This window comes from Oncorhynchus kisutch, linkage group LG16 (genome assembly GCF_002021735.2).
Source record: "Oncorhynchus kisutch isolate 150728-3 linkage group LG16, Okis_V2, whole genome shotgun sequence".
NCBI lineage: Eukaryota > Metazoa > Chordata > Actinopteri > Salmoniformes > Salmonidae > Oncorhynchus > Oncorhynchus kisutch.
The window spans coordinates 46,448,689-46,470,266 of NC_034189.2; the positions used below are offsets into that span (position 1 = coordinate 46,448,689).

The following is a 21,578-nucleotide window of genomic DNA, read 5'->3' on the forward strand; positions in this document are numbered from 1 at the left end:
GTGTGCCCGCAGGCCCCTACTCCACCACATATCTACAGTACTAAATCCATGTGTAGTGCTAGTGCAAAAACCAAAACGTGCACCCATGGGGGGCCCCAGGACCGGGTTTGGGAAACCTTGATCTATACAATGCAAGACCATGTCAGCTCACTCAGCAAAATCCTAGGTGCTCAATATAGGAGCCAACAGTAGTCTTCAGGTCATCTTTCTGTCATTTCACACACATTGTGAAAGGAAATATCACACAAGAGGCAGATTCTTAACTGTTGTTTTTATTAAGAAAATCCTTTTGCAGAGTCGATATGATAATTTCTTCATATACATAATATCTTATAGTTAGGATGCATTGCCACAGTACATTATAGTTGGAAGACTATTGCTAGAATAAATAGCTAGAATAATAATTCATTATAATAACAACTATCTTAAAAATAAAATAAGTCTATACATGATCATTATGTTAAAAAAAAGGTCCAAACAAAAATGTTTACAAAAACAATGAGATTAAAAACAGTTACACTTTTCAAACCAAAGCCATTATTAATGCAGAAGAATAATAATAAAATACAAATATGTTAATTTCACAGTTTGCATCCTTATTGGTTCTCATGCTGGCTGGGAACACTTATTGGGGCCATGCAGGGAGGGAAGGACAGAGGTTAGTAGAACTACACTACCCAGAAGTCATTTCACCCCTCAGAGGCCCGGTCCAGAAACAACTTCGAGGCACTTCCACGTTTTGTGTTTGGCAGAGCAGACAAGTGTAAACAATATGGCAGAAGTTCCCTAAAGCCTAATAGTTAACTCTGTCCCCTATCCAGTCCCTTCAGATATTTGAAATGCTAGGGCAAGGAGTTGTTTCTGGGCTGATAGTATGATCTGGGGTGATGCAAAAATTCCAAACTGCATCCCTGGTAGGCTTGAGTTTCGAGAACATGTTTCTGATTAACTACACTCAATTAACTACTCTTCCCATAGTCCTTTGTGCCACTTCTCTTCTGCAACATGACCAGTATCCAGTTTCCAGCAACATGACTTTCTGATAACACACATCAGTGAAAGGATGTAGGGGCTTTTTCAGGTAGAAACTATGTAGAACAGACAACTCTCTGGCTTGTATAATCTATTCTAGAATCATATCAGCTCTGTTGTGTGTTTCTATCTTGGTTTTGATTCAGCCATACAGCAGCCTCTTTGTCCATTCCTGAGTCACTATAGGAATGCTCTTTGTCCATTCCTGAGTCACTATAGGAATGCTCTTTGTCCATTCCTGAGTCACTATAGGAATGCTCTTTGTCCATTCCTGAGTCACTATAGGAATGCTCTTTGTCCATTCCTGAGTCACTATAGGAATGCTCTTTGTCCATTCCTGAGTCACTATAGGAATGCTCTTTGTCCATTCCTGAGTCACTATAGGAATGCTCTTTGTCCATTCCTGAGTCACTATAGGAATGCTCTTTGTCCATTCCTGAGTCACTATAGGAATGCTCTTTGTCCATTCCTGAGTCACTATAGGAATGCTCTTTGTCCATTCCTGAGTCACTATAGGAATGCTCTTTGTCCATTCCTGAGTCACTATAGGAATGCTCTTTGTCCATTCCTGAGTCACTATAGGAATGCTCTTTGAACCCATTCCTGAGTCATTATAGGAATGCTCTTTGTCCATTCCTGAGTCACTATAGGAATGCTCTTTGAACCCATTCCTGAGTCATTATAGGAATGCTCTTTGTCCATTCCTGAGTCATTATAGGAATGCTCTTTGAACCCATTCCTGAGTCACTATAGGAATGCTCTTTGAATCCATTCCTGAGTCATTATAGGAATGCTCTTTGTCCATTCCTGAGTCATTATAGGAATGCTCTTTGTCCATTCCTGAGTCACTATAGGAATGCTCTTTGAACCCATTCGTAACTTGACATACAACAAAATCAGACTTTCACATAAATCATGTTATTGATATATTTGTGAGGAAAGTAGTTGTGTGTGTGGATCTCAAGACAGGATCCAGCACTCTAAAACTACACACGTGAAAAAAAGAAACCCTCACATTGGTTCATCTCTGGAGGACTCCGCCCATTTGGGCTCTGGCCAGTCCCCCAGGTGCTCATCCAATGAGGTGAGAGATCTTCCTCAGTGCCCATCCCTTCTCTGATTCTAATAACATACTGTGGAATCACAGTTGGCAGCTCTACCTTTTCACTCCTAAGAGAACCACACTACCCACAATCCTTTGAAGAGGGCCATGATGTCACCATTCCCTAACGTTCCTAAATCCTCTATCGAGTCTATATCCACCTCCAGCTATATAACTAATTGCTATTTACAGCTATCTGCAGATGTGGAGTGGTAAAACTAATAGGAAGTGTACAACAGACAGGGTGACACAGTAGTGCAGAAAAACAGACAATGTCCAAATCTCACGACACCCTATTCCCTATGAAGTGCACTACTTTGACCAGAATCACATGGGATCGGGGGATAAGGTGCCGCATGAGACGCAGATAATGAGGTTTCTATGGCACAAAGGACTGCTCGCTGTTTGATTGGTATGCCTGTATATATATATATATATGTATATATATATATATATATATATATATATATATATATATATATATATATATATATATATATATATATATGTATGTGTGTACACGCAGTGGTGTTAAGTACTTAAGTAAAAATATTTTAAAGTATTACTTCAGTAGTTTTTGGGGGTATCTGTACTTTACTATTTTTGACTACTTTTACTTTACTACATTCCTAAAGAAAATTTTCTTTTTACTCCATACATACATACTCCATACACCCAAAAGTACTTGTTACATGTGTGCTTAGCAGGACAGGAAAATGGTCAAATTCACACGCACTTATCAAGAGAACACATGGTCATCCCTACTGCCTCTGATCTGGCAGACTCACTAAACACAAATGCGTCTTTTGTAAATGATGTCTGTACATGTTAAAAACAAGAAAACAGTGCCATCTGCTTTGCTTAATATAAGGAATTTGAAATTATTTAGACTTTTACTACTTAAGTATATTTGACCAAGTCCACTGACTTTTGATACTGAAGTATATTTAGAACAGAATACAGACTTTTACTCAAGTAGTATTTTACTGGGTGACTTTCACTTGAGTAACTTTCTAATGAGGTATCTGTACTTTTACTCAAGTATGAAAATTGGGTTCTTTTTCCACCACTGTGTGTGCATGAGCCTGAGCAGTCTGACTCATGCAGAACGTGTGGGTCATCTCCACAGGGAACCTCTGACCGACACTTCATAAAACCGCATTAACACACACACACACACACTGAATATTGGCCTTTGGCAGATGCAATGAGACCGGTTGTGGGAGGATGGGGTAGAGGCGTCTGTGCCTATTCAATCTAACACTGTACACACACACACACACCACACTCGACATACTAGTTTGATACTATTTGATGTAGAATGTTTCACATAATTCACTAAAATGTGGGTTATGTCAATCTGATCTAAATAATAAATGACTGTATACTATATTATAGTTCTAGTGTAATACTGCACTAGAACACTGTTTTCTAATCAGATCCAGGACCTTTTCCTGAGCATGTGATCTGAACAGGAACAACCCTGAGCCTTAGCTATAGCCTACAACTGGGGATCAGCGTTTTCCTGGTCAGGGCATGAGCTCAGGAAAACATTTGGGCCATAAGTATAACACAGCACATAGCAACACAACATACCTTCTCAATACCCTATACACAGTGATGGAGACCATTCCCTTTCTAATTCAGTCTATTCAATTTGCTCATTGTTTTTTCAATGACAGAGTTTTCCTTTTATGAACAGAATTTCAATTAATATTCCGAATTGAAAATTAAATCCCTGGTTGAAACACTAATCAATTCCGTGCTTCTTTTTTAGAGAGATATGAAGTGGTGTTTTCTACTTCTTTGGGTCCAGTTTAGATCCGGGTTCTCTTACATAGTTTATGTCCTAAATGGTACCCTATATAATGCATTACTTTACATCAGAGCATATGGGCTCTGGTCAAAAAAATAGTGCACTATATAGAGAATAGGGTGCCGTTTGCGATGCAGCTTAACCATTTTGTCTGCTTTGTTACAATACCGTGCTATATAACCAACCCACAGCCTTATGGTGCTCTTTACACACACGTTTAAATACTGTACACATTACAAGTCACCTGGAATAATAACTACAGGATAGCTGCTCCCTCCTTCCTCCACCTCTGTCCAAAATATATTGGCCGTCATTTATTCTGCAAGATAGATAACGGAACATGGTAAAACAAAAACACAACATCAATCAAATGATTGTGCTTTTAGCTCTCCTGTATAGTAAGTAGGATGACTGTGTCCATAAATGCTGATCTAAGATCAGTTTTGCATTTCCCCCCTAATGGTTAAAGTTATTATTTGGGGAGTAAGCTGATCCTAGATCGTACAAACAACCTTATTGCGTTACATAAACCAATAGAGGTGTTTGGGACAATAATATAATTACATCACTCCTTTTTCATTTACATACTATGTAGGAATACACTTGGTGAATGACCACTGGTCTCCAAAAAGCATGTGTGTGTGTGTGCATTTATATTTGTGTGTGTGTGTGAGACATAAAGTGCAATGTGATGGTATTTGCATGGCATTAAACTAATGGAGTGTCTTCCCTCCGTCGAGTAGTCGTCACTCCATCCTCTCTGTGCTTCTCTGTGTACGAAGAGGATTCAGCTGCTTGGTATGGGAAATACAAGGCCAACAGAAAGGCTCCTCACATGAAACAACAAGGGCCAAAGTCAACCGACGCAAACATTCCCAACGACATCATCCGCAGTATTCCCAGTCCAAATCCCACAACAAACTTTTCTAATACCTCTTCACATGTTCCAAGTCCACTCCAAACGTTTCAAGTCCATCGTCTATCCAACCAAAGTCCAACTACCAAGTGTCCCAGGTAGATTTCTTAACATTTCAGTCCAACTACCAAGTGTCCCAGGTAGACTTCTTAACATTTCAGTCTTTCTTTCCCAGGTTCCCTTTCCTCGGATTCCAAGTCAGACGTGAACCACTGCCCTTCCCTTGTTTGTCACTGAGCTAAAGTCTTAGAGGGATTGTTGATGTCACAAGTTCAACGTTTCTCCAGTTCAAGTAATGATTTCGATCCATTTTGAAGCCACTTGAATGAGGAGTTAAGAGGATTCTCCATTTTGCATGATGACAGAGACGGTTCGGGGGTATACTGTCTGTGTCTTTCAGAGGTGTTAGGGAGGGAGGCCATGTATTCATAGGATATGTACATTATGTTGGAGTGTCCCTAGTGTAACATCTAGTGACCTCGCTAAGAGGTTGGGACCTCACGGCGTGATGGCTGAGGTGTTGGACTGATGCTGACAGATGCAGGGTTGCGGGTTCGAGTCGTGTTCAGACCCCCCCCCAAATCTTTTCACTACAATGGGAATGTATGGAGGGTTAGGACCCTGGTCAGGCAGACAGGAGACGAGAGAGGATACTGAGAGGGTGAGGTATAGAACCCACCAGTGGTCCTCTCTTTACTCTTCTCTGTCTCTCTCTTCTCTTCCTCTCCCCCTCTTCTGTGCGTCTTTTATCCTCTCACTTTCTGTCTTCCTTGTGACCTCCTTCCTTCCTTCCCTCCCTCTCCTCTCCCCCTCTCTACATGACACTACATTTTCCCTTCAGTCTCTCAGCTCTGGACTGTTTTCCGGACCGTTTCCCGTCGATGTTGAGACTCATGTTTCTCTTCTTGTCCAGGTTGAGCAGCTCCTGGAACAGCTCGGTCACGTTGTGGTTGGTCTTAGCTGACGTCTCCATGAACGCACACTTCCATGTGGTCGCCTTGAAGACCACACAGTAGGATTATTAATAGGATTCATTTTATTATTGTTATTAACAGGAGAAAGTAGAACGGGAATTCGCTTTACAGCAAATCGGCCCGACAATACCAGACCTGGGTAAAATATACACAGATCAACTACTTTGAGGTGGGATTTTTAACTTGGGGTTTGCACTTTTGGCACTATTCCAAACTGAATCGATATTTTAAAGTATTTGACATTATATAGTTCTACTGAACCCAGGTCAGATTTTGTTTTGTTTGTTTATGTTACAGACCTGTGCCTCTCCATCTTTAGTCTCCACCTCTCTCTGGGTCTCATCACTCTTGTTGCCCACCAACATGATGGGGATGGCCTCTATGTTCCCCTTTATGGCTATCACCTGGAGAACACAAGGAGAGATTACAACACACTGTCACCCACAGTCACCCACAGTCACACACAGTCACACACAGTCACACACAGTCACACACAGTCACACACACACACACACACACACACACACACACACACACACACACACACACACACACACACACACACACACACACACACACACACACACACACACACACACACACACACACACACACACACCTGTTGGTAGATAGGCTTGAGTTCCTCCAGTGACTGTTTGCTGGTTACAGAGTAGACCAGTATGAAGGCATGTCCTTTAGATATGGACAGCCTCTGCATGGCAGGGAACTGGTGACTGCCTGTTGTATCAGTTATCTGGAGCGTACACACACTCTTATCACAGCTGATCACCTGTAGACACACACAATTAGTATCATTAGGGTAATCCATGATCAATCATTGACAAAAAAAAAACATTGCTTATACTCAATGCTCTTTTGTTCACTAAGTTGTATCATTTGACTTGGTGCATCAGATCAGTGGATAAAATAGCCCTCTGGACACACTATATATGGTCATTACGTCTATATAAAGCAGTTGGCCTACTGCCCATCTCGATTACCTGTCAATGCATCGTTTTGTCTGAAACGGCACCCTATTCTCTGAAGTGCACTATTTTCAGGCCATGGTCAAAGTAGTGGACTAAACAGAGATTAGGGTGCCATCCCAGACACTGCCTCAGTCTTCCTTCCTCTCCCTGTCTCACCTGTCGATAGGTGTCCTCCACAGTGGGGATATAGGTGTCCCTGAAGGTGCCTTTAACGAAGCGTAGGACCAGGGAGCTCTTCCCCACTCCCCCCGCTCCAAACACCACCACCCTGTAGTCATTACTCTGCTCAGGCATGCTGCCCCCTACTGCCTGGACACAGTATTAAACACACACAGAGAGAAGAGGGAATATGTGAATTGCAGTACTGACCCCAGGTGGAGACAGCCACATGTACTGACCCCAGGTGGAGACAGCCACATGTACTGACCCCAGGTGGAGACAGCCACATGTGCTGACCCCAGGTGGAGACAGCCACATGTGCTGACCCCAGGTGGAGACAGCCACATGTACTGACCCCAGGTGGAGACAGCCACATGTACTGACCCCAGGTGGAGACAGCCACATGTACTGACCCCAGGTGGAGACAGCCACATGTACTGACCCCATGTGGAGACAGCCACATGTACTGACCCCATGTGGAGACAGACACATGTACTGACCCCAGGTGGAGACAGACACATCTACTGACCCCATGTGGAGACAGACACATGTACTGACCCCAGGTGGAGACAGACACATCTACTGACCCCAGGTGGAGACAGACACATCTACTGACCCCAGGTAGAGACAGACACATGTACTGACCCCAGGTAGAGACAGACACATGTACTGACCCCAGGTAGAGACAGACACATGTACTGACCCCAGGTGGAGACAGACACATGTACTGACCCCAGGTAGAGACAGACACATGTACTGACCCCAGGTGGAGACAGACACATGTACTGACTCCAGGTGGAGACAGACACATGTACTGACTCCAGGTGGAGACAGACACATGTACTGACCCCAGGTGGAGACAGCCACATGTACTGACCCCAGGTAGAGACAGCCACATGTACTGACCCCAGGTGGAGACAGCCACATGTACTGACCCCAGGTGGAGACAGCCACATGTACTGACCCCAGGTGGAGACAGCCACATGTACTGACCCCAGGTGGAGACAGCCACATGTACTGACCCCAGGTGGAGACAGCCACATGTGCTGACCCCAGGTGGAGACAGCCACATGTACTGACCCCAGGTGGAGACAGCCACATGTACTGACCCCAGGTGGAGACAGCCACATGTACTGACCCCAGGTGGAGACAGCCACATGTACTGACCCCATGTGGAGACAGCCACATGTACTGACCCCATGTGGAGACAGACACATGTACTGACCCCAGGTGGAGACAGACACATCTACTGACCCCAGGTAGAGACAGACACATGTACTGACCCCAGGTAGAGACAGACACATGTACTGACCCCAGGTAGAGACAGACACATGTACTGACCCCAGGTGGAGACAGACACATGTACTGACTCCAGGTGGAGACAGACACATGTACTGACTCCAGGTGGAGACAGACACATGTACTGACTCCAGGTAGAGACAGACACATGTACTGACTCCAGGTGGAGACAGACACATGTACTGACTCCAGGTGGAGACAGACACATGTACTGACCCCAGGTAGAGACAGACACATGTACTGACCCCAGGTAGAGACAGACACATGTACTGACTCCAGGTGGAGACAGACACATGTACTGACTCCAGGTGGAGACAGACACATGTACTGACTCCAGGTAGAGACAGACACATGTACTGACTCCAGGTGGAGACAGACACATGTACTGACCCCAGGTAGAGACAGAAACATGTACTGACTCCAGGTGGAGACAGACACATCTACTGACCCCAGGTAGAGACAGACACATGTACTGACTCCAGGTAGAGACAGACACATGTACTGACAGGGGGGGGGGGGTATCCCTGATGAAACAAAAGCTTTTAACTACCGTTAACTCACCACAACTCATCTTTCTGTAGTTGAACCTATTCCTCAAATACTATTCTGCATTCTTGGCAGTATGTGTGTGTGCATTATTGAACAGCCCTGGGGCTAAACACTGGTTATAAGGACCTCTAACACCAAAATGATAACACTGGAATTACAATCCCACTTCAAACTAGAACACCACCACTAGGTGCAGACGTACTAATATTCATGGACCAATGTGGGACTTTCAGTCTAAAGGTCCACACACACACACACACACACACACACACACACACACACACTTGACACTAGGGCACAGAGATTGATGACACTCTTACCAAATGGGACTGTCTAACTCTGAACATCTTTCTTTGCTCCCCTTCTCTGATGAATAGAGATGGAAGGATAGTGCTTTAATGAATGAATGAATGAATGAATGAATGAATGGTGTAAATACATCTGGACCAGCCCAGCAAACTCTACATTAGGAGATCACTTTGGCACAGACCAATACTCCTCTACTCAGCATTTGTCCTTCTCTCTCTTCTTCTCATCTCTCCTCTAATCTTCTCCTGTGTGTGTTTGTGTGCCCGACAGTCTCAGTGGTTAGCTGCCCGAGAGACTGACTGACTGTCTGTCGCACACACACCTGTCAGCCTTTTGTGTATGTGCAAATGTGTGTGTGTCGCCCCTATGAATGAATGCAGTTCCACACACACCCTTGGCTGACTTCTGCTGGCAGATCTTATCGCAGCTAGCGGAGGTGTGTGTGTGTCTGCAGCCAGGGAAAATACATACTGATACTCTGTGTACACATGAGTCCAGGAGTCTTCCATTCTATACCTCTCACACACACACACATGTATAGAATGTTCACATCTACTCACACACCGTTTCAATGCTTCATCTGTTCTCTCTGTGGGTGTGCATGCATGCGCGTGTCCGTGCATGGGTGTGATGGAGAGTGATGCAAACAGAGGTAATAAGCATTCAAATCTCGGTGTCCCACATATACATTTCACATTAGAAAGCGTTGTTTGTAGAACATTTAAAACCACTTCATAACCAGGTCTTCATCCCAGTTCTAGACAACAATCCCTTCATTCCGTCACTCCAACAGATTTCTCCCACATTAAGATGGGCTAGTGTGTGTGTGTGTGTTTGTATGTATATAAGTGTGTTTATGCATGTGTGTGTGTTACAGATTGCACCACAGGGGTCTAGGCTTAGCAGCTAATCATTGAGCCTAACCTCTCGGTTCTTCTGGACTGTCTGCATTGACCCAATTCCCAGGTCTTAACTTAGCAGCACGCCTCCTTCACATACAAACACACAGAGTGTAGGATAGTAAACTATGATGATCCACAATCCATGCTCCTGCTGGTCAGTATCTGGGGGACATGCAGGAGAGGAGCGGACAGACAGACAGCGAGCAGGAGAGGTACAGACAGACAGCGAGCAGGAGAGGTACAGAGACAACACTTCAACCAGTGTGAGCCGAGGTGCAGCCAAAAATCACATGAACATTAAAGGAAATAGGTGCCACTCATAAAAACTCTGGGTCTTTCAGGAAACTCACTCGCCATTCTTAGAAAGGACATCAGTAATTCAGGCCCTTGCTGGTCACCATATCCCCATGCTAGAAAGGACAGTAGTAAGGACAATTACTAACCCCAACTCTGATGTGTCCACTCATCATAGCTCAGTCCCCAAACTGTGATGATGCAACCATAACGTGGGCATGGAAGATGACACACACATTTCCTCCAACACCCACCTACACACACGCAGCCATGGTCCAATCTCTCTTTACTACCATCTGCTACACTACGAACCTTAATCACTGGAATTACTGTCATCCCTCTACCTCTCCTCTCATCCTCCTACTATGAACCCACACAAACACAAGGACCGGGAACACACACACACAGCAATGATAGTCATGGAAGAAAGTCTGCCATAAACAGCACATATAACGTTAATCGGGCAAGCATACAATGTCCAGATGTACCGCCTGAAAATATGGATTAAAAATGGTTTAGCATAGGCCTACTGTTAGTCAGAGACTATGCGTCACGTTGCCATCATGTTGGTGGAATGTAGCCTACTGTGTGTGTGTGTGTGTGTGTGTGTGTGTGTGTGTGTGTGTGTGTGTGTGTGTGTGTGTGTGTGTGTGTGTGTGTGTGTGTGTGTGTGTGTGTGTGTTAATGCATGTCCATGGCGGGCTTCTAGCAGGGTATGCTATAGGCAAAGTAAGAGTTAAAAACGACCTCGTTTGTTGTCAGCCTGTTGTCACAGGCTAACCTACTCTACCCCTTTCATTCATAAAATACTTCGCCATCTCGCTTTGGTGGCGGTGGCATAATTTCAAAGGCGCATCACATCCTCCAAATCTTCAAAACGAGACATGTTAGATCCCTGCATAGAATATCATCCTCTCTCCCTTTCGCACATTCCTTGACGATAAAGCACACGGTTTATGGCGCAGTAACATTTTAACATATGGTAGAAATAACATGAACGATTTGCAATTTTTTTAAAACTGCTGCCCCATATTTACCACGGCAACTGTCCAAGAGAGGCAACGCCACACAATAATCAACATTCTCTGACCGACATAGCCTAACCGATTTTTCTAAAGATAGATCTGGTTGTGGTTAAGTGCTACATACCTAAATTTGATGTGTAGTCCCGTTTTAGTGGCTGTCTTCGGACAACACGTTTGTAAAGCAAAACGCTGAGTTTTAAAGCATTGTATACTATTCATGTAGAGCTCTCATGTCGTCCGCGAATTCACAGCCCGAGCTCTCTCTCCTTGTTGAAGCTATATTTATCGCTTTCTCTACTTGATATTCCCATGCACTACAGTTCTAGTGCCACAATGTCTCTCCTCCCTCTATCAGTAAGTCTCCATCTATACCGGTCTCCATCGATCCCCTTATGGCTTGCGGATCAACGCGTCATCACACAACACTCACACAACACACACAGAAACGCACAAATAGGGCTAACGTTTTAGCGACTGTAAACGTAGGACCGGGCACGGTTTCGTGAATTACCTAGTTTTTATTTCAGCATATCAAGTGAAGCCATACTTTAGCCAGACTGTCGAATTAACAGCAAAATATGTTTTGGGAGTAAACTGTAGAAAATGACCCTTCTAGCTGCATCCCACTGTCCCTCCATAGCCGCAGGAAGTAGGGGTGCTGAAGGTGCTCCCCACTTATTTATAGCCTATATTTGGCAGATAAACAAAAAGGGTTGCTTAGCCTACTGCATGACCAGTCCCAACCAAAAACTCCTATTGCTTTATTTGCTAAAGGCACAGTTTCATATTAAAATCAGCTGTCAGATTTGGGTACCGTTATTCAGGTGCCACCATCTTGGCATAAAAACAAATTCAAGAATCCCATTCTGAGTGGACATTGGCATGGAGTGTCTGGTGTTTGCAGCACCAGTTCACTAGGACTGGAACCCTGTACATTTGTAAATCCTTTCTGCCGCTCTCACCATCCCCCACTTAGGCAGCCACCAGCCTGTGAGCCAAACATCCAACCACCAGTCCACACTGACCCGCCCACCAGACCCCTCCAATCTATCCACTCCAATGTCCCACCCTGCGGTCACTCCGCCTGGCTGTCACTCCTGCCCTACTGAACCCCCTAATGTTTTACTGCTGTCTTAACCCCATGTATTTCCCTGTAGCCCACTCTGTCTTGCCCCTTCATGTTTTTGTGTCAATGTACACTTTGTATGTCTGCAGCTTCTGTTTTTGATTCATTTGCAGTTTGTTTAATTTGTATATAATAATTTGTTTGTAAAGCGTATTAAGACATGTTTAAATGCACTTTAAATAGTGATTTGATCTGTATCTCTCCGGGACCAGCGCTGGAACTAAAGCCTGTACTACCTGTAAAGAGTGTTTGTCTCCCTCTGTCAGCGAGTTAGAGTACTGCAAGGATTACACACCACAGTCCCCCAGGGAAACTCAAGACCACACACACACACACACACGTATGCGTGGACAGCAAAGGCAGTCTCCAGACTAAAGGAACAGCTGGGGAGAAAAGCCTCAGGAAGGGAGAGAGACAATACAGGATGAGTTAGACATGCAATGCTCTGCTATCACCCCCACAGTCTGGCATCTATGGTTTGATTAAAGGAAGTGCATTTATAGACTTTTGCCAGGTTCCCAAATTACTACACAAACAGAGAGAACACACACAGTCCCTGGGACAGTGAGTACGTGTGGCCATTATCAGTCAGTCAGTTTAGTCAGCGATTACACTCCCAGCATGGACATAAGAGCCATCCCATTCAGACTTGTCTGAGAGTGAACATTCACCAAAACATATCCCAGATTATTTCACTTCCTGTATATCAGTAAATGTACTGAGCACAGGTCAACTGGGTATATCAACATCTTAGTGCAGGGCTATTCCACTCCAGCCTTCATATATGCAGTACTGCTGGTTCTCTCTCTCTGGTAGTTCAATTGATTGATAATTGAATTCCCAGATTCCTCTGACAGGGAGTATTCCATAAAGTAGGATCAATGAGTTATCTAACTTTCCTAAATAAATTCATATTTCAGAATTCCTAAAGAATTGAGAACGGCATGGTGTAACAGACTCCAATTGTGGAAAAGTGTGAACGGAGTACAGACAAAATATTACTCAAGTTCCAGTTTGATTTATTAAAGACAATGAGAATAGAGAACGTACTAAACAAAAATACTTTCCAGTTCAGTTTACATACATAAATAATTTTGTTCAGGCAGGGTGATGGAGTAAAAATCTTTGGCACAGATCTGCAGACATTGCGGAGACATGCTACTGTATGCACTAACTACAAGAGACTGAAATAACATGGCTACCTTCTAGGAAATGACCCAGCTCAGAATGGCTCTATCCCAAACATACCCCTAGACTCTACTCCCTAGACACCTCCATTAGCCCCTACCCCCTGGTACAGTGTTTCCCAATCCATTATTATGGGGCCATTTTTGTTCTAGCCCAGCACTAAACCCACTTAACAAGCTAATTTATCACAGTCTGATTTATTGAATCTGGTGTGTTAGTGCTGGGGTAGGTCAAAGGGGGAAATTGGCTAAGGGTGGATTTGTGAGGTCAACGTGGCGCCGTCGAGAGAGAGAGTCCACCGATTCACAGACATCTACAGCACATGGGTTACCTGACAGTAGGCTACAGAGTACATTAAGACATTCGCATTGTTTAGAGGTCAGCTGGATTGTGTGGTGGCTACCCTAAGCTTCTGGTTGCATTCCAACCGGTCTTTAAAAACAGTCACGCTGCGCCGATTATCAGATGCCACAACGCCTGGATTATGGGAAACGCATAGAACATTGATACATGCAACTTAAAAAGACAGACTAGAACGTGAAAAAACAAACAAGTCCCTTGTGTGCTGCAGGTTGGTCACCGGCCACTGATCACGTGACACGGTCCATTATCATCCTTCATGGGACATCACACACTCGGTTGTGTGGTTCTGTGTGTTTATTGGAGTCGAGGCGTCTTTGAGGCTTGTGGTCATACATCGGTCGGTCACTGGTTCTTATCATTCTTGAGGACCTGGTTGACAGCTGGAGAGAAAAAAACGACAATAAAAACATTCGTTATTAGTTTGACTGACCGTGTGTGTACATTTAGATTTACATTGCAGAGATGCGGGATGACTAAGTATCGTACTTTACATGTGATTTAGAGTTCGGAGCAGTGAGACTGCTTCAGATGCCTTTTCTGAAGCAGTCAGATTCTCCCGGATAATTTTTTAGCCCAACGTGCAGTCCCTTTATATTTGAGCACACCATGGGTGACAATTACTCTACCAGTACTAATTTGCGTCGGCGGCGTTGGGGAAAAACTGAGGTGTCGGGAGCCGGGACTGTTGTTTCCGCATCTCCACAATATAAATCGAACTTGTGGGTCTGTGCCTCACCTTCTTTCGTGACAGTATCAGCAATGTTCTTGGCCTTATCACTCAGGTTGTTGACGACACTGTCCAGGGTGGCCTGGTGTCTGAGGAACACGGGACGGACCACACGGGAGTAGAGAATAGCAGAACCGTTCCACGTCACCGGAGCCATACACCACACCAGGAACAAACACTGTAGGAGAGGGGGATTGAGAGAGAGATTCTATGACGATGTTCTTTTGGCCTCCTGTATATTGAATGTTACACACACACACACACACACCTTGCCAGCATAGTAGAAGGGGAACCAGGAGAGGAAGATGTCAGAGAAAGCCTCTGCAATACTGAAGAATCCGTAGACCACCCAGTAGGTCAACCACTGAGTGTCATCGTCTTTCTTCTTACTCTCTATGGCCTTGATTCTGATTGGACAACAGGACAAGTGATGAATGGAAATAATTAATGAACATATATGTTTAACCCTTCACCTGGAGCATAGATGTGAGCATGACAACACCCCTTTTTAGATATGTTGAGGTGCTACTTACGAGAGGTACGCTGGGTACACAAAGCCAATCAGGTTACAGAGAAGAGAGGCTCCATAGCCAAACAACAGATACAGACTGATCAGAGAGACCACACCTAGAGACAGAGGGAGATTCTTACCAGATATCAGTCAATCTGGAAACATTTCAAAGCATCTTCATGTGTCTGTGTGTCTGTGTGTCTGAGCAGGATGTTGGATGAATAAACAGGACAAGGCTTCGTGTGAAACTCTATTCAAAACACTGACATTCACAAATTCAATGTTGATGTACATAAGACATCTAGTGTAACCATGTGGAATATGAACTTTGGAATAGGAGACAGAGATTCCACATAGATACTGGTCCGCTCTAACCTAAACCAACAAACTAGCAACTACATTAACCTACAGCCGTGAACTTCACTGTCTGTCAAATGAACCCTTCACACATCTCAGTCAACATATGTACAATGGATTCCCATGTAAAAAAATAAATATATTTTTTTGAATAGGCTCAGAGTTTTAGAGCAGGACAGAGAAAAGGAGAGAAGCAGCTGCTGCCTGCTATTGTCCCCTAGCTAGCAGGTAATCGGCTTTTGTTTGGTTTAGCTCCTGTTTGCATAGGGAAATCATTTAGACATATGGCACCAGGCTTTTCATCTGCAGGTTATAGTCCAATACACCAATCAATACAGCTCATGATCTTCAAGACTCATGACTAGTTTCAGTTATGGCAGACGGCTATATATGGTCACAAAACTATGATTTTGAAAAGCAACACTGGGCACATCGAAATTATTCTCAAATGTGTCAATGGTGTTTTGTGAAATTCCTGATTTGGATCAAGTGTCATCCACAAACATCCCACATACGGACCGGGACGCTACAGACTTCAAAAACCCATTCCCACATAACAGAGACTGTTTGAATACCTTGCTATAATAGTCCTTCATTGCCATGCTGCTTGAAGTAGCCAAGTCCCAACCTTGGGAATTTCCCTGAGCCCTAGTTTGGACATGACAATAGTCCTAGGCATCATTAATATAGTGACTAACCAGTGCCTTCCCCTTCCTCCACCAAACAGCTTAGGTTGCCCAGTGGACACCATGTCTGAATGCTTGGTGATGTGATCAGAGTCCCTCCACAGGCAGCAGTAGAGCAGACAGAGTCCCTCTCTGACGTTGATGGAAGACTAATGGGCTGGGGTTCTTCAGAAGAGCTAAGCTACATAGGATATCCTACAGGCAACTTCTCCTCCCGGTACTGAACACACATTGGCCGCAGAGAACTTCCCACCAGACTTTAAAGTACTTCACTTCATACTTGACCAGACCAAGGCGCGCACACACACCTATAAGGTACATTGTCTTATATACTCTCTTTATTGAATATTAGGTCCAGTTAGTTCAGTAGTCACCAGAAAGTCCACCTCAGTCCAATGTCAAATTCTGTTGTTGCTCTCAGGACATTTCCATAAACATCAGTACTGGCAGACTGTGTGCGTGTCAATAATACCCCAAAAAGGACAGTATTACGACAGCAACAGAACTAGCCTGGTCCCAGTTCTGTTCGTGCTCTTGTCAACTTCATTGTTGTCAATGTCAGTGAATGAGTAGGCATTACAGCACAAACAGAAAGGCACAACCTCTGAAGGAGCACAACTCAACTGAAGACAGCAGGTCACCCTAAAATCTGCCATCTCAACATAGCAGTTGGTATTTCTGTAAGAGTTATAAATACACCCCTTGGCTAGGGACCAGCTGCTAGCTAGACATTAGAAGCAGCTACATCGACAAGTAACAGTGGATTAACTGCAGTCTAGGCCATCTCCGACCTTTGCTACTTCAAATGTGTCGTAAAACCATATTGTAGGCAGCCTAGGCCTACAACTTATGGGGATCAGCTAATGGGGATCCATAATAAATACAAACAGTCACGTTAAAACAATATATTTGGTCTGGTGACACCGTTTGTTTTCTATGGTTTGTTTGTGTTAGGCCTAACTGGGCTAGACTGCGTTACTGTTTAACAGCTACAACTGTTGCTGGTAGGCTAGTTAGTTAGTTAATGTGACATGTCAGCAAAATAACTGTCATATGTGCCGACCTTGCCAAACCAGCCAACGTTGCATAACGAGAAAGTAACCACAAGCGGCTAGACCAGAGGGTGATGTTACAATGTTTCTACATTGACATAGAGCACCATTTACAACCAAGCAACTGGCAAAGTCCGACATTGCAAGTGGATTTAATATAAACTATTACCTGAAGCGATATATTTCTTCTGTATCCCAGTTTTCTCCTCCATCGTAGCTAGGAGATCTGTCACAAAGTTATTTTCATTCAACAAAGCCTCATAGCGGTTATGAAGTTGGGCAAACATTGTTGTAGTGGCGCCGTGTAAAACGTGTTGATTTTTTGGGATGCGTAGCCTACACAAACAACAAACCCAATCAAAATGTTACGGTCAATAAAGAAGCGAAAAACTTAAAAATATTTTATATTTAAAGTTTAACACACCGAATTATCCGTGCGTGCCTACAAGCTGTTGGGCATACGGTTCCTGGCGAAGCAAACGAGCGAGAGGGAGGACTTTAATTAAGGTACAACCAATCAGAAAACGATTTTGTTGACAGCTAGTTGAAGCAACAGGTGCTGAAAGTCAATTTTTATTGCCGACAGTAAAGTTCAGTTAACCATTATGCTACAGTACTAATATCTGGTGAGTGTTGGTGTTTAGATGTTTCTGTCATTGCTAGGGCCATGTGTTTTGGTCTACCATGCTACGTGACCTAGATTTTAACATTTATTTTAAGCCTTTCCATAAATTAGAATTATACCAAAAATTAAAGCATTTTTTTGAAGATGGTGCTGGACTATCTGATATAAAAAGAAAGGGGGACCGTTTGATGAAAAATCTTTAAACAAAGGTTAAAATCCAGGTCATGTGACATGATTGTCCAAAACACGGGGCCCTAGTCCTTGCACATCTATCTAGTTATTTATGTCAAGTAGCAGTGAAAGAGCTTGCAGGCCCGGTCTGTAATTCTACCAACAGCTGACGCTGAGCCTGCCACTACTGGACAAATAACTATTCTGTCTGAACTGAACTTCAGCCATTTTAGCACAAGTGGGCGCCATCAACCTGCAAATATGAGAATCAAATCAAATCTAACTTTATTTGTCACGTGCACCAACTACAACATGTGAAGACTTTACCGTGAAATGCTTACTTACAAGCTCTTAACAGTGCAGTTCAATAAAAGTTAAGAAAATATTTACCAAGTAGACTAAAATGTAAAAGTAACACAATAAGAATAACAATAATGAGGTGATATACAGAGGGCACCGGTACAGAGTCAGTGTGCGGGGGTACAGGGTAGTTGAGGTCATTTGTACATGTAGGTGGGGGTGAAGTGACTATGCATAGTTAATAAACAGCAAGTAACAGCAGTGTACAAAAGGGGGGGGGGGGTCAATGTAAATGGTCATCACTGTACAGTAGTTAGTAAGGCTCCTGTTAGGCTAGGCATCACCTGTAGGCCGACTCATTTGTGCAGTCTGTTGGATCCTGGCTATTAACATTTGAGGAATGGTATACCAGCGGGATGTTCATCCTAAAATGAAATACAATTTGGGCTCAGCTTGACACAACACTTTGGATGTAATATGTCTGACACATTTTTTTATTTGGTGGTGAACCTACCCTTTAATACATTATTTAGTAATCCTCCTATAGTTGACCCCTAGAATGGAATGACTCACAGCTAACAGCAAAATAACAGATATACAAGTTCTCTCTCTGTCACCTCTCAATCTATCTGTCTCCTCTCTCTCTTTCACACCCAGCAGGTGTGTTTGCCCATAGAGTGGTGTTTTGCATAGCTGTTGAGCCTCACTGCTCCTGACACTAAGACTGCAGTGTTATCCTCGTTGTGTCCAGTCAGTCTTCTTAGAGCCACAGATGAGGAAGATGCTGATCGTGCTGGCGTTCCTCCTGACTCAGAGTGAGGAACTCTCAGCATCTCATTGTGGTCTACTGGTGTTAATGGTCACATGGAACACGATTCCAATGCCTTTATTTGGATTATTGTGACGACTCAAAGCAAATTATTCACTGTTTCCAGTTCAGAGTCATCTGCACGTGTCCTGAATCAAGCTGATTAATCAAAGTCTGTTTGCCTGGAAGAGAGTGTTTCTATCAAAGCTGTTGCAAGTTCAACCGGTATTGGTGATGACATGAGCTGGTACCTGCAGAAACCTGGACAGGCTCCTAAACTCCTCATCTATATAGTAAAAACCCTTCAGTCTGGAACACCATCTAGATTCAGTGGCAGTAGATCAGGTACTGAGTACTCTCTTACAATCACTGATGTCCAAGCTGAAGATGCAGGAGATTCCTATGGTATGAGTAATGTTGGCGGCCCAGAGCGTTTCACACAGTCATTTAGAGTCATACAAAACCTCCCTCAGTCAGACTGTACAGAAACAACGGTAACCATGACTTTGATCACCATCTTCATCTGGACACTGAACTCTTACAATGGAAAAATGACATATTGTTGAGTACCTTTGAAATGGCTCTCAATTAATAAATGTCCCTGCATACAAAATTATGAAATATAAACAATCTGTTATTTATTCTCTTTGTTTAATTGATGTTTTTCCTCTTCAGGATCCAGAGGTCAGGTGACTGTGACTCAGCCTCCTGTAGTGACATTTTCTCCAGGAGACCCCGTCACTCTGACCTGTACAACCAACCCTGAAGTGTACAAATGGAGTAGCGGAAATGAGGGTGCGTACTGGTATCAACAGAGACCTGGAGAAACTCCCAAACTCCTGATAAAATATATAAAGACACGGCTAGATGGGATTCCTGCTAGATTCAGTGGCAGTGGGTCTGAGAGTGACTTCACTCTGACCATCAGTGGAGTCCAGGCTGAAGATGCAGCAGTTTACTACTGTAAGAGTGTCCACAGTGGAGGTGTGTTCACACAGTGATTTAGAGCCGTACAAAAACCTCCTCTACAACATTACACACATCACTTGTCATTGAACACAGAACTAAGGGTCTTGTTAAATGACATCACCAAGTATAACCACTTTACTAACTCACAGAAATAATGGTTACAAACTAGTTTCATAAATCTTCCAACCTCCCATGTGCTGTGAAACAGAAACTTAGATTTCCATGTCCCCTCTCCCAGAATAGAACAGTACACTCCCCAGATGTTCCCCCGAGTTTAGAATTCATGACTGAGATCTGTCCAGACACTTTAAGACTGCAGTGTTATCATTGTTGTGTTCAGTCTGCTGTCTTCTCAGAGCCACAAATGATGATGATACCACTGATTCCCCTGCTGACCACTCTGGGGTTCCTGACTCAGGGTGAGAAAGTCTCAGCATCTCTCTCTACTGGTTCTAATAGGTTGGAATGGGAAAGTCTTCTCTAATAGGTTTGAATGGGAAAGTCCAAGCTGAAGATGCAGGAGATTCCTATGGTATGAGTGTATATGGTGGACCAGTGTTCACACAGTAATTTAGAGTCATACAAGCACCTTCCTCAGTCAGACTGTACAGAGACTGTACTGCTGCAGCTGGGACCTACTGCAGGTGTTGAGGAGCAACAGACATGAAACACTGGTTCACTGAATCCAAGCCTAAGATCCTCACACAGCTTTAGACAGTCCCACACCAGGACAATGTTACCCTGGTTACTCATGACAGGATCATAGTTCACCAAACCACCTCCTCTCTACAACCATAACCATAACTTCACCTCCGAATAGAAACAACCACTTTACTACCAGACCATTGACCTTCATCTCTGGAATGTTCACATAGAAATACATTGTGTAGAACATACATCATTATCTGTCAAATAGAACATTGAGTGTTAGCTCTATTCATTGTACTTCTATCTGTAACGTTGAAAATGCTTTTCCTCACTGAATGCGGCCCTGATTTGCATGGTCATGGTGGTTTGGCTTCTCCCAGAATAGAGCAGAAAGAGACAGAAACAGAGACGGAAACAGAGAGAGAGACAGTGAGAGAGAGAGACAGTGAGAGAGACAGTGAGAGAGAGAGAGAGAGAGAGAGAGAGAGAGAGAGAGAGAGAGGGGGGGGGGGGGAGAGAGAGAGAGAGACAGAGAGAGAGACAGTGAGAGAGAGAGAGAGAGAGAGATAGAGACAGTGAGAGAGACAGTGAGAGAGAGAGAGAGAGAGAGAGACAGTGAGAGAGAGAGAGAGAGAGACAGTGAGAGAGAGAGAGAGAGACAGTGAGAGAGAGAGAGAGAGA

At 43.8% G+C, this 21,578-nt stretch overlaps 2 protein-coding genes and 1 gene segment (V, D, J or C); 1 reads left to right on the plus strand and 2 right to left on the minus strand.

Moving 5' to 3' along the window:
• Positions 1-257: 257 nt before the first annotated feature.
• On the minus strand, positions 258-11,820 carry LOC109879746 (GTP-binding protein Di-Ras1-like). Its single transcript, XM_031792632.1, has 5 exons — positions 11,491-11,820; positions 6,986-7,138; positions 6,460-6,630; positions 6,140-6,244; positions 258-5,863 (listed from the first exon to the last, which is right to left on the minus strand). Exons 2-5 carry the CDS (start codon positions 7,121-7,123, stop codon positions 5,681-5,683), a joined length of 597 nt encoding a protein of 198 aa, XP_031648492.1. The 5' UTR covers positions 7,124-7,138; positions 11,491-11,820; the 3' UTR covers positions 258-5,680.
• A 1,674-nt stretch (positions 11,821-13,494) lies between these two features.
• LOC109879754 (receptor expression-enhancing protein 6) lies at positions 13,495-17,959 on the minus strand. Of its 2 annotated transcripts, none has more exons than XM_020471919.2 (6): positions 17,801-17,959; positions 17,546-17,602; positions 15,304-15,397; positions 15,039-15,177; positions 14,780-14,948; positions 13,495-14,423 (listed from the first exon to the last, which is right to left on the minus strand). In XM_020471919.2, exons 2-6 carry the CDS (start codon positions 17,586-17,588, stop codon positions 14,386-14,388), a joined length of 483 nt encoding a protein of 160 aa, XP_020327508.1. In that variant the 5' UTR covers positions 17,589-17,602; positions 17,801-17,959; the 3' UTR covers positions 13,495-14,385. The 2 variants fall into 2 exon arrangements, with proteins under 2 accessions (XP_020327508.1, XP_020327507.1); XM_020471918.2 differs by having other exon boundaries at positions 17,546-17,712; positions 17,801-17,911.
• An 830-nt stretch (positions 17,960-18,789) lies between these two features.
• On the plus strand, positions 18,790-21,354 carry LOC109879755 (probable non-functional immunoglobulin kappa variable 6D-41). The segment is given in 3 exon segments: positions 18,790-19,625; positions 19,956-20,264; positions 20,590-21,354. Coding segments are annotated over 3 exon segments (498 nt in total).
• The last annotated feature ends 224 nt before the right edge of the window (positions 21,355-21,578 follow it).

What these genes read in the sequence shown, in the direction of transcription:
- LOC109879746 (XM_031792632.1), bottom strand. Translation starts at nt 7,123, where the DNA reads ATGCCTGAGCAGAGTAATGACTACAGGGTGGTGGTGTTTGGAGCGGGG. An exon ending in TGGAGGACACCTATCGACAG is followed by an intron (nt 6,631 to 6,985) that starts GTGAGACAGGGA and finishes GTGTGTCTACAG; the next exon opens with GTGATCAGCTGTGATAAGAG. An exon ending in CTAAAGATGGAGAGGCACAG is followed by an intron (nt 5,864 to 6,139) that starts GTCTGTAACATA and finishes GTGGTCTTCAAG; the next exon opens with GCGACCACATGGAAGTGTGC.
- LOC109879754 (XM_020471918.2), bottom strand. Translation starts at nt 17,663, where the DNA reads ATGTTTGCCCAACTTCATAACCGCTATGAGGCTTTGTTGAATGAAAAT. An exon ending in GAAGAAATATATCGCTTCAG is followed by an intron (nt 15,398 to 17,545) that starts GTAATAGTTTAT and finishes CTCTGTCTCTAG; the next exon opens with GTGTGGTCTCTCTGATCAGT. An exon ending in GTGTACCCAGCGTACCTCTC is followed by an intron (nt 15,178 to 15,303) that starts GTAAGTAGCACC and finishes TTGTCCAATCAG; the next exon opens with AATCAAGGCCATAGAGAGTA.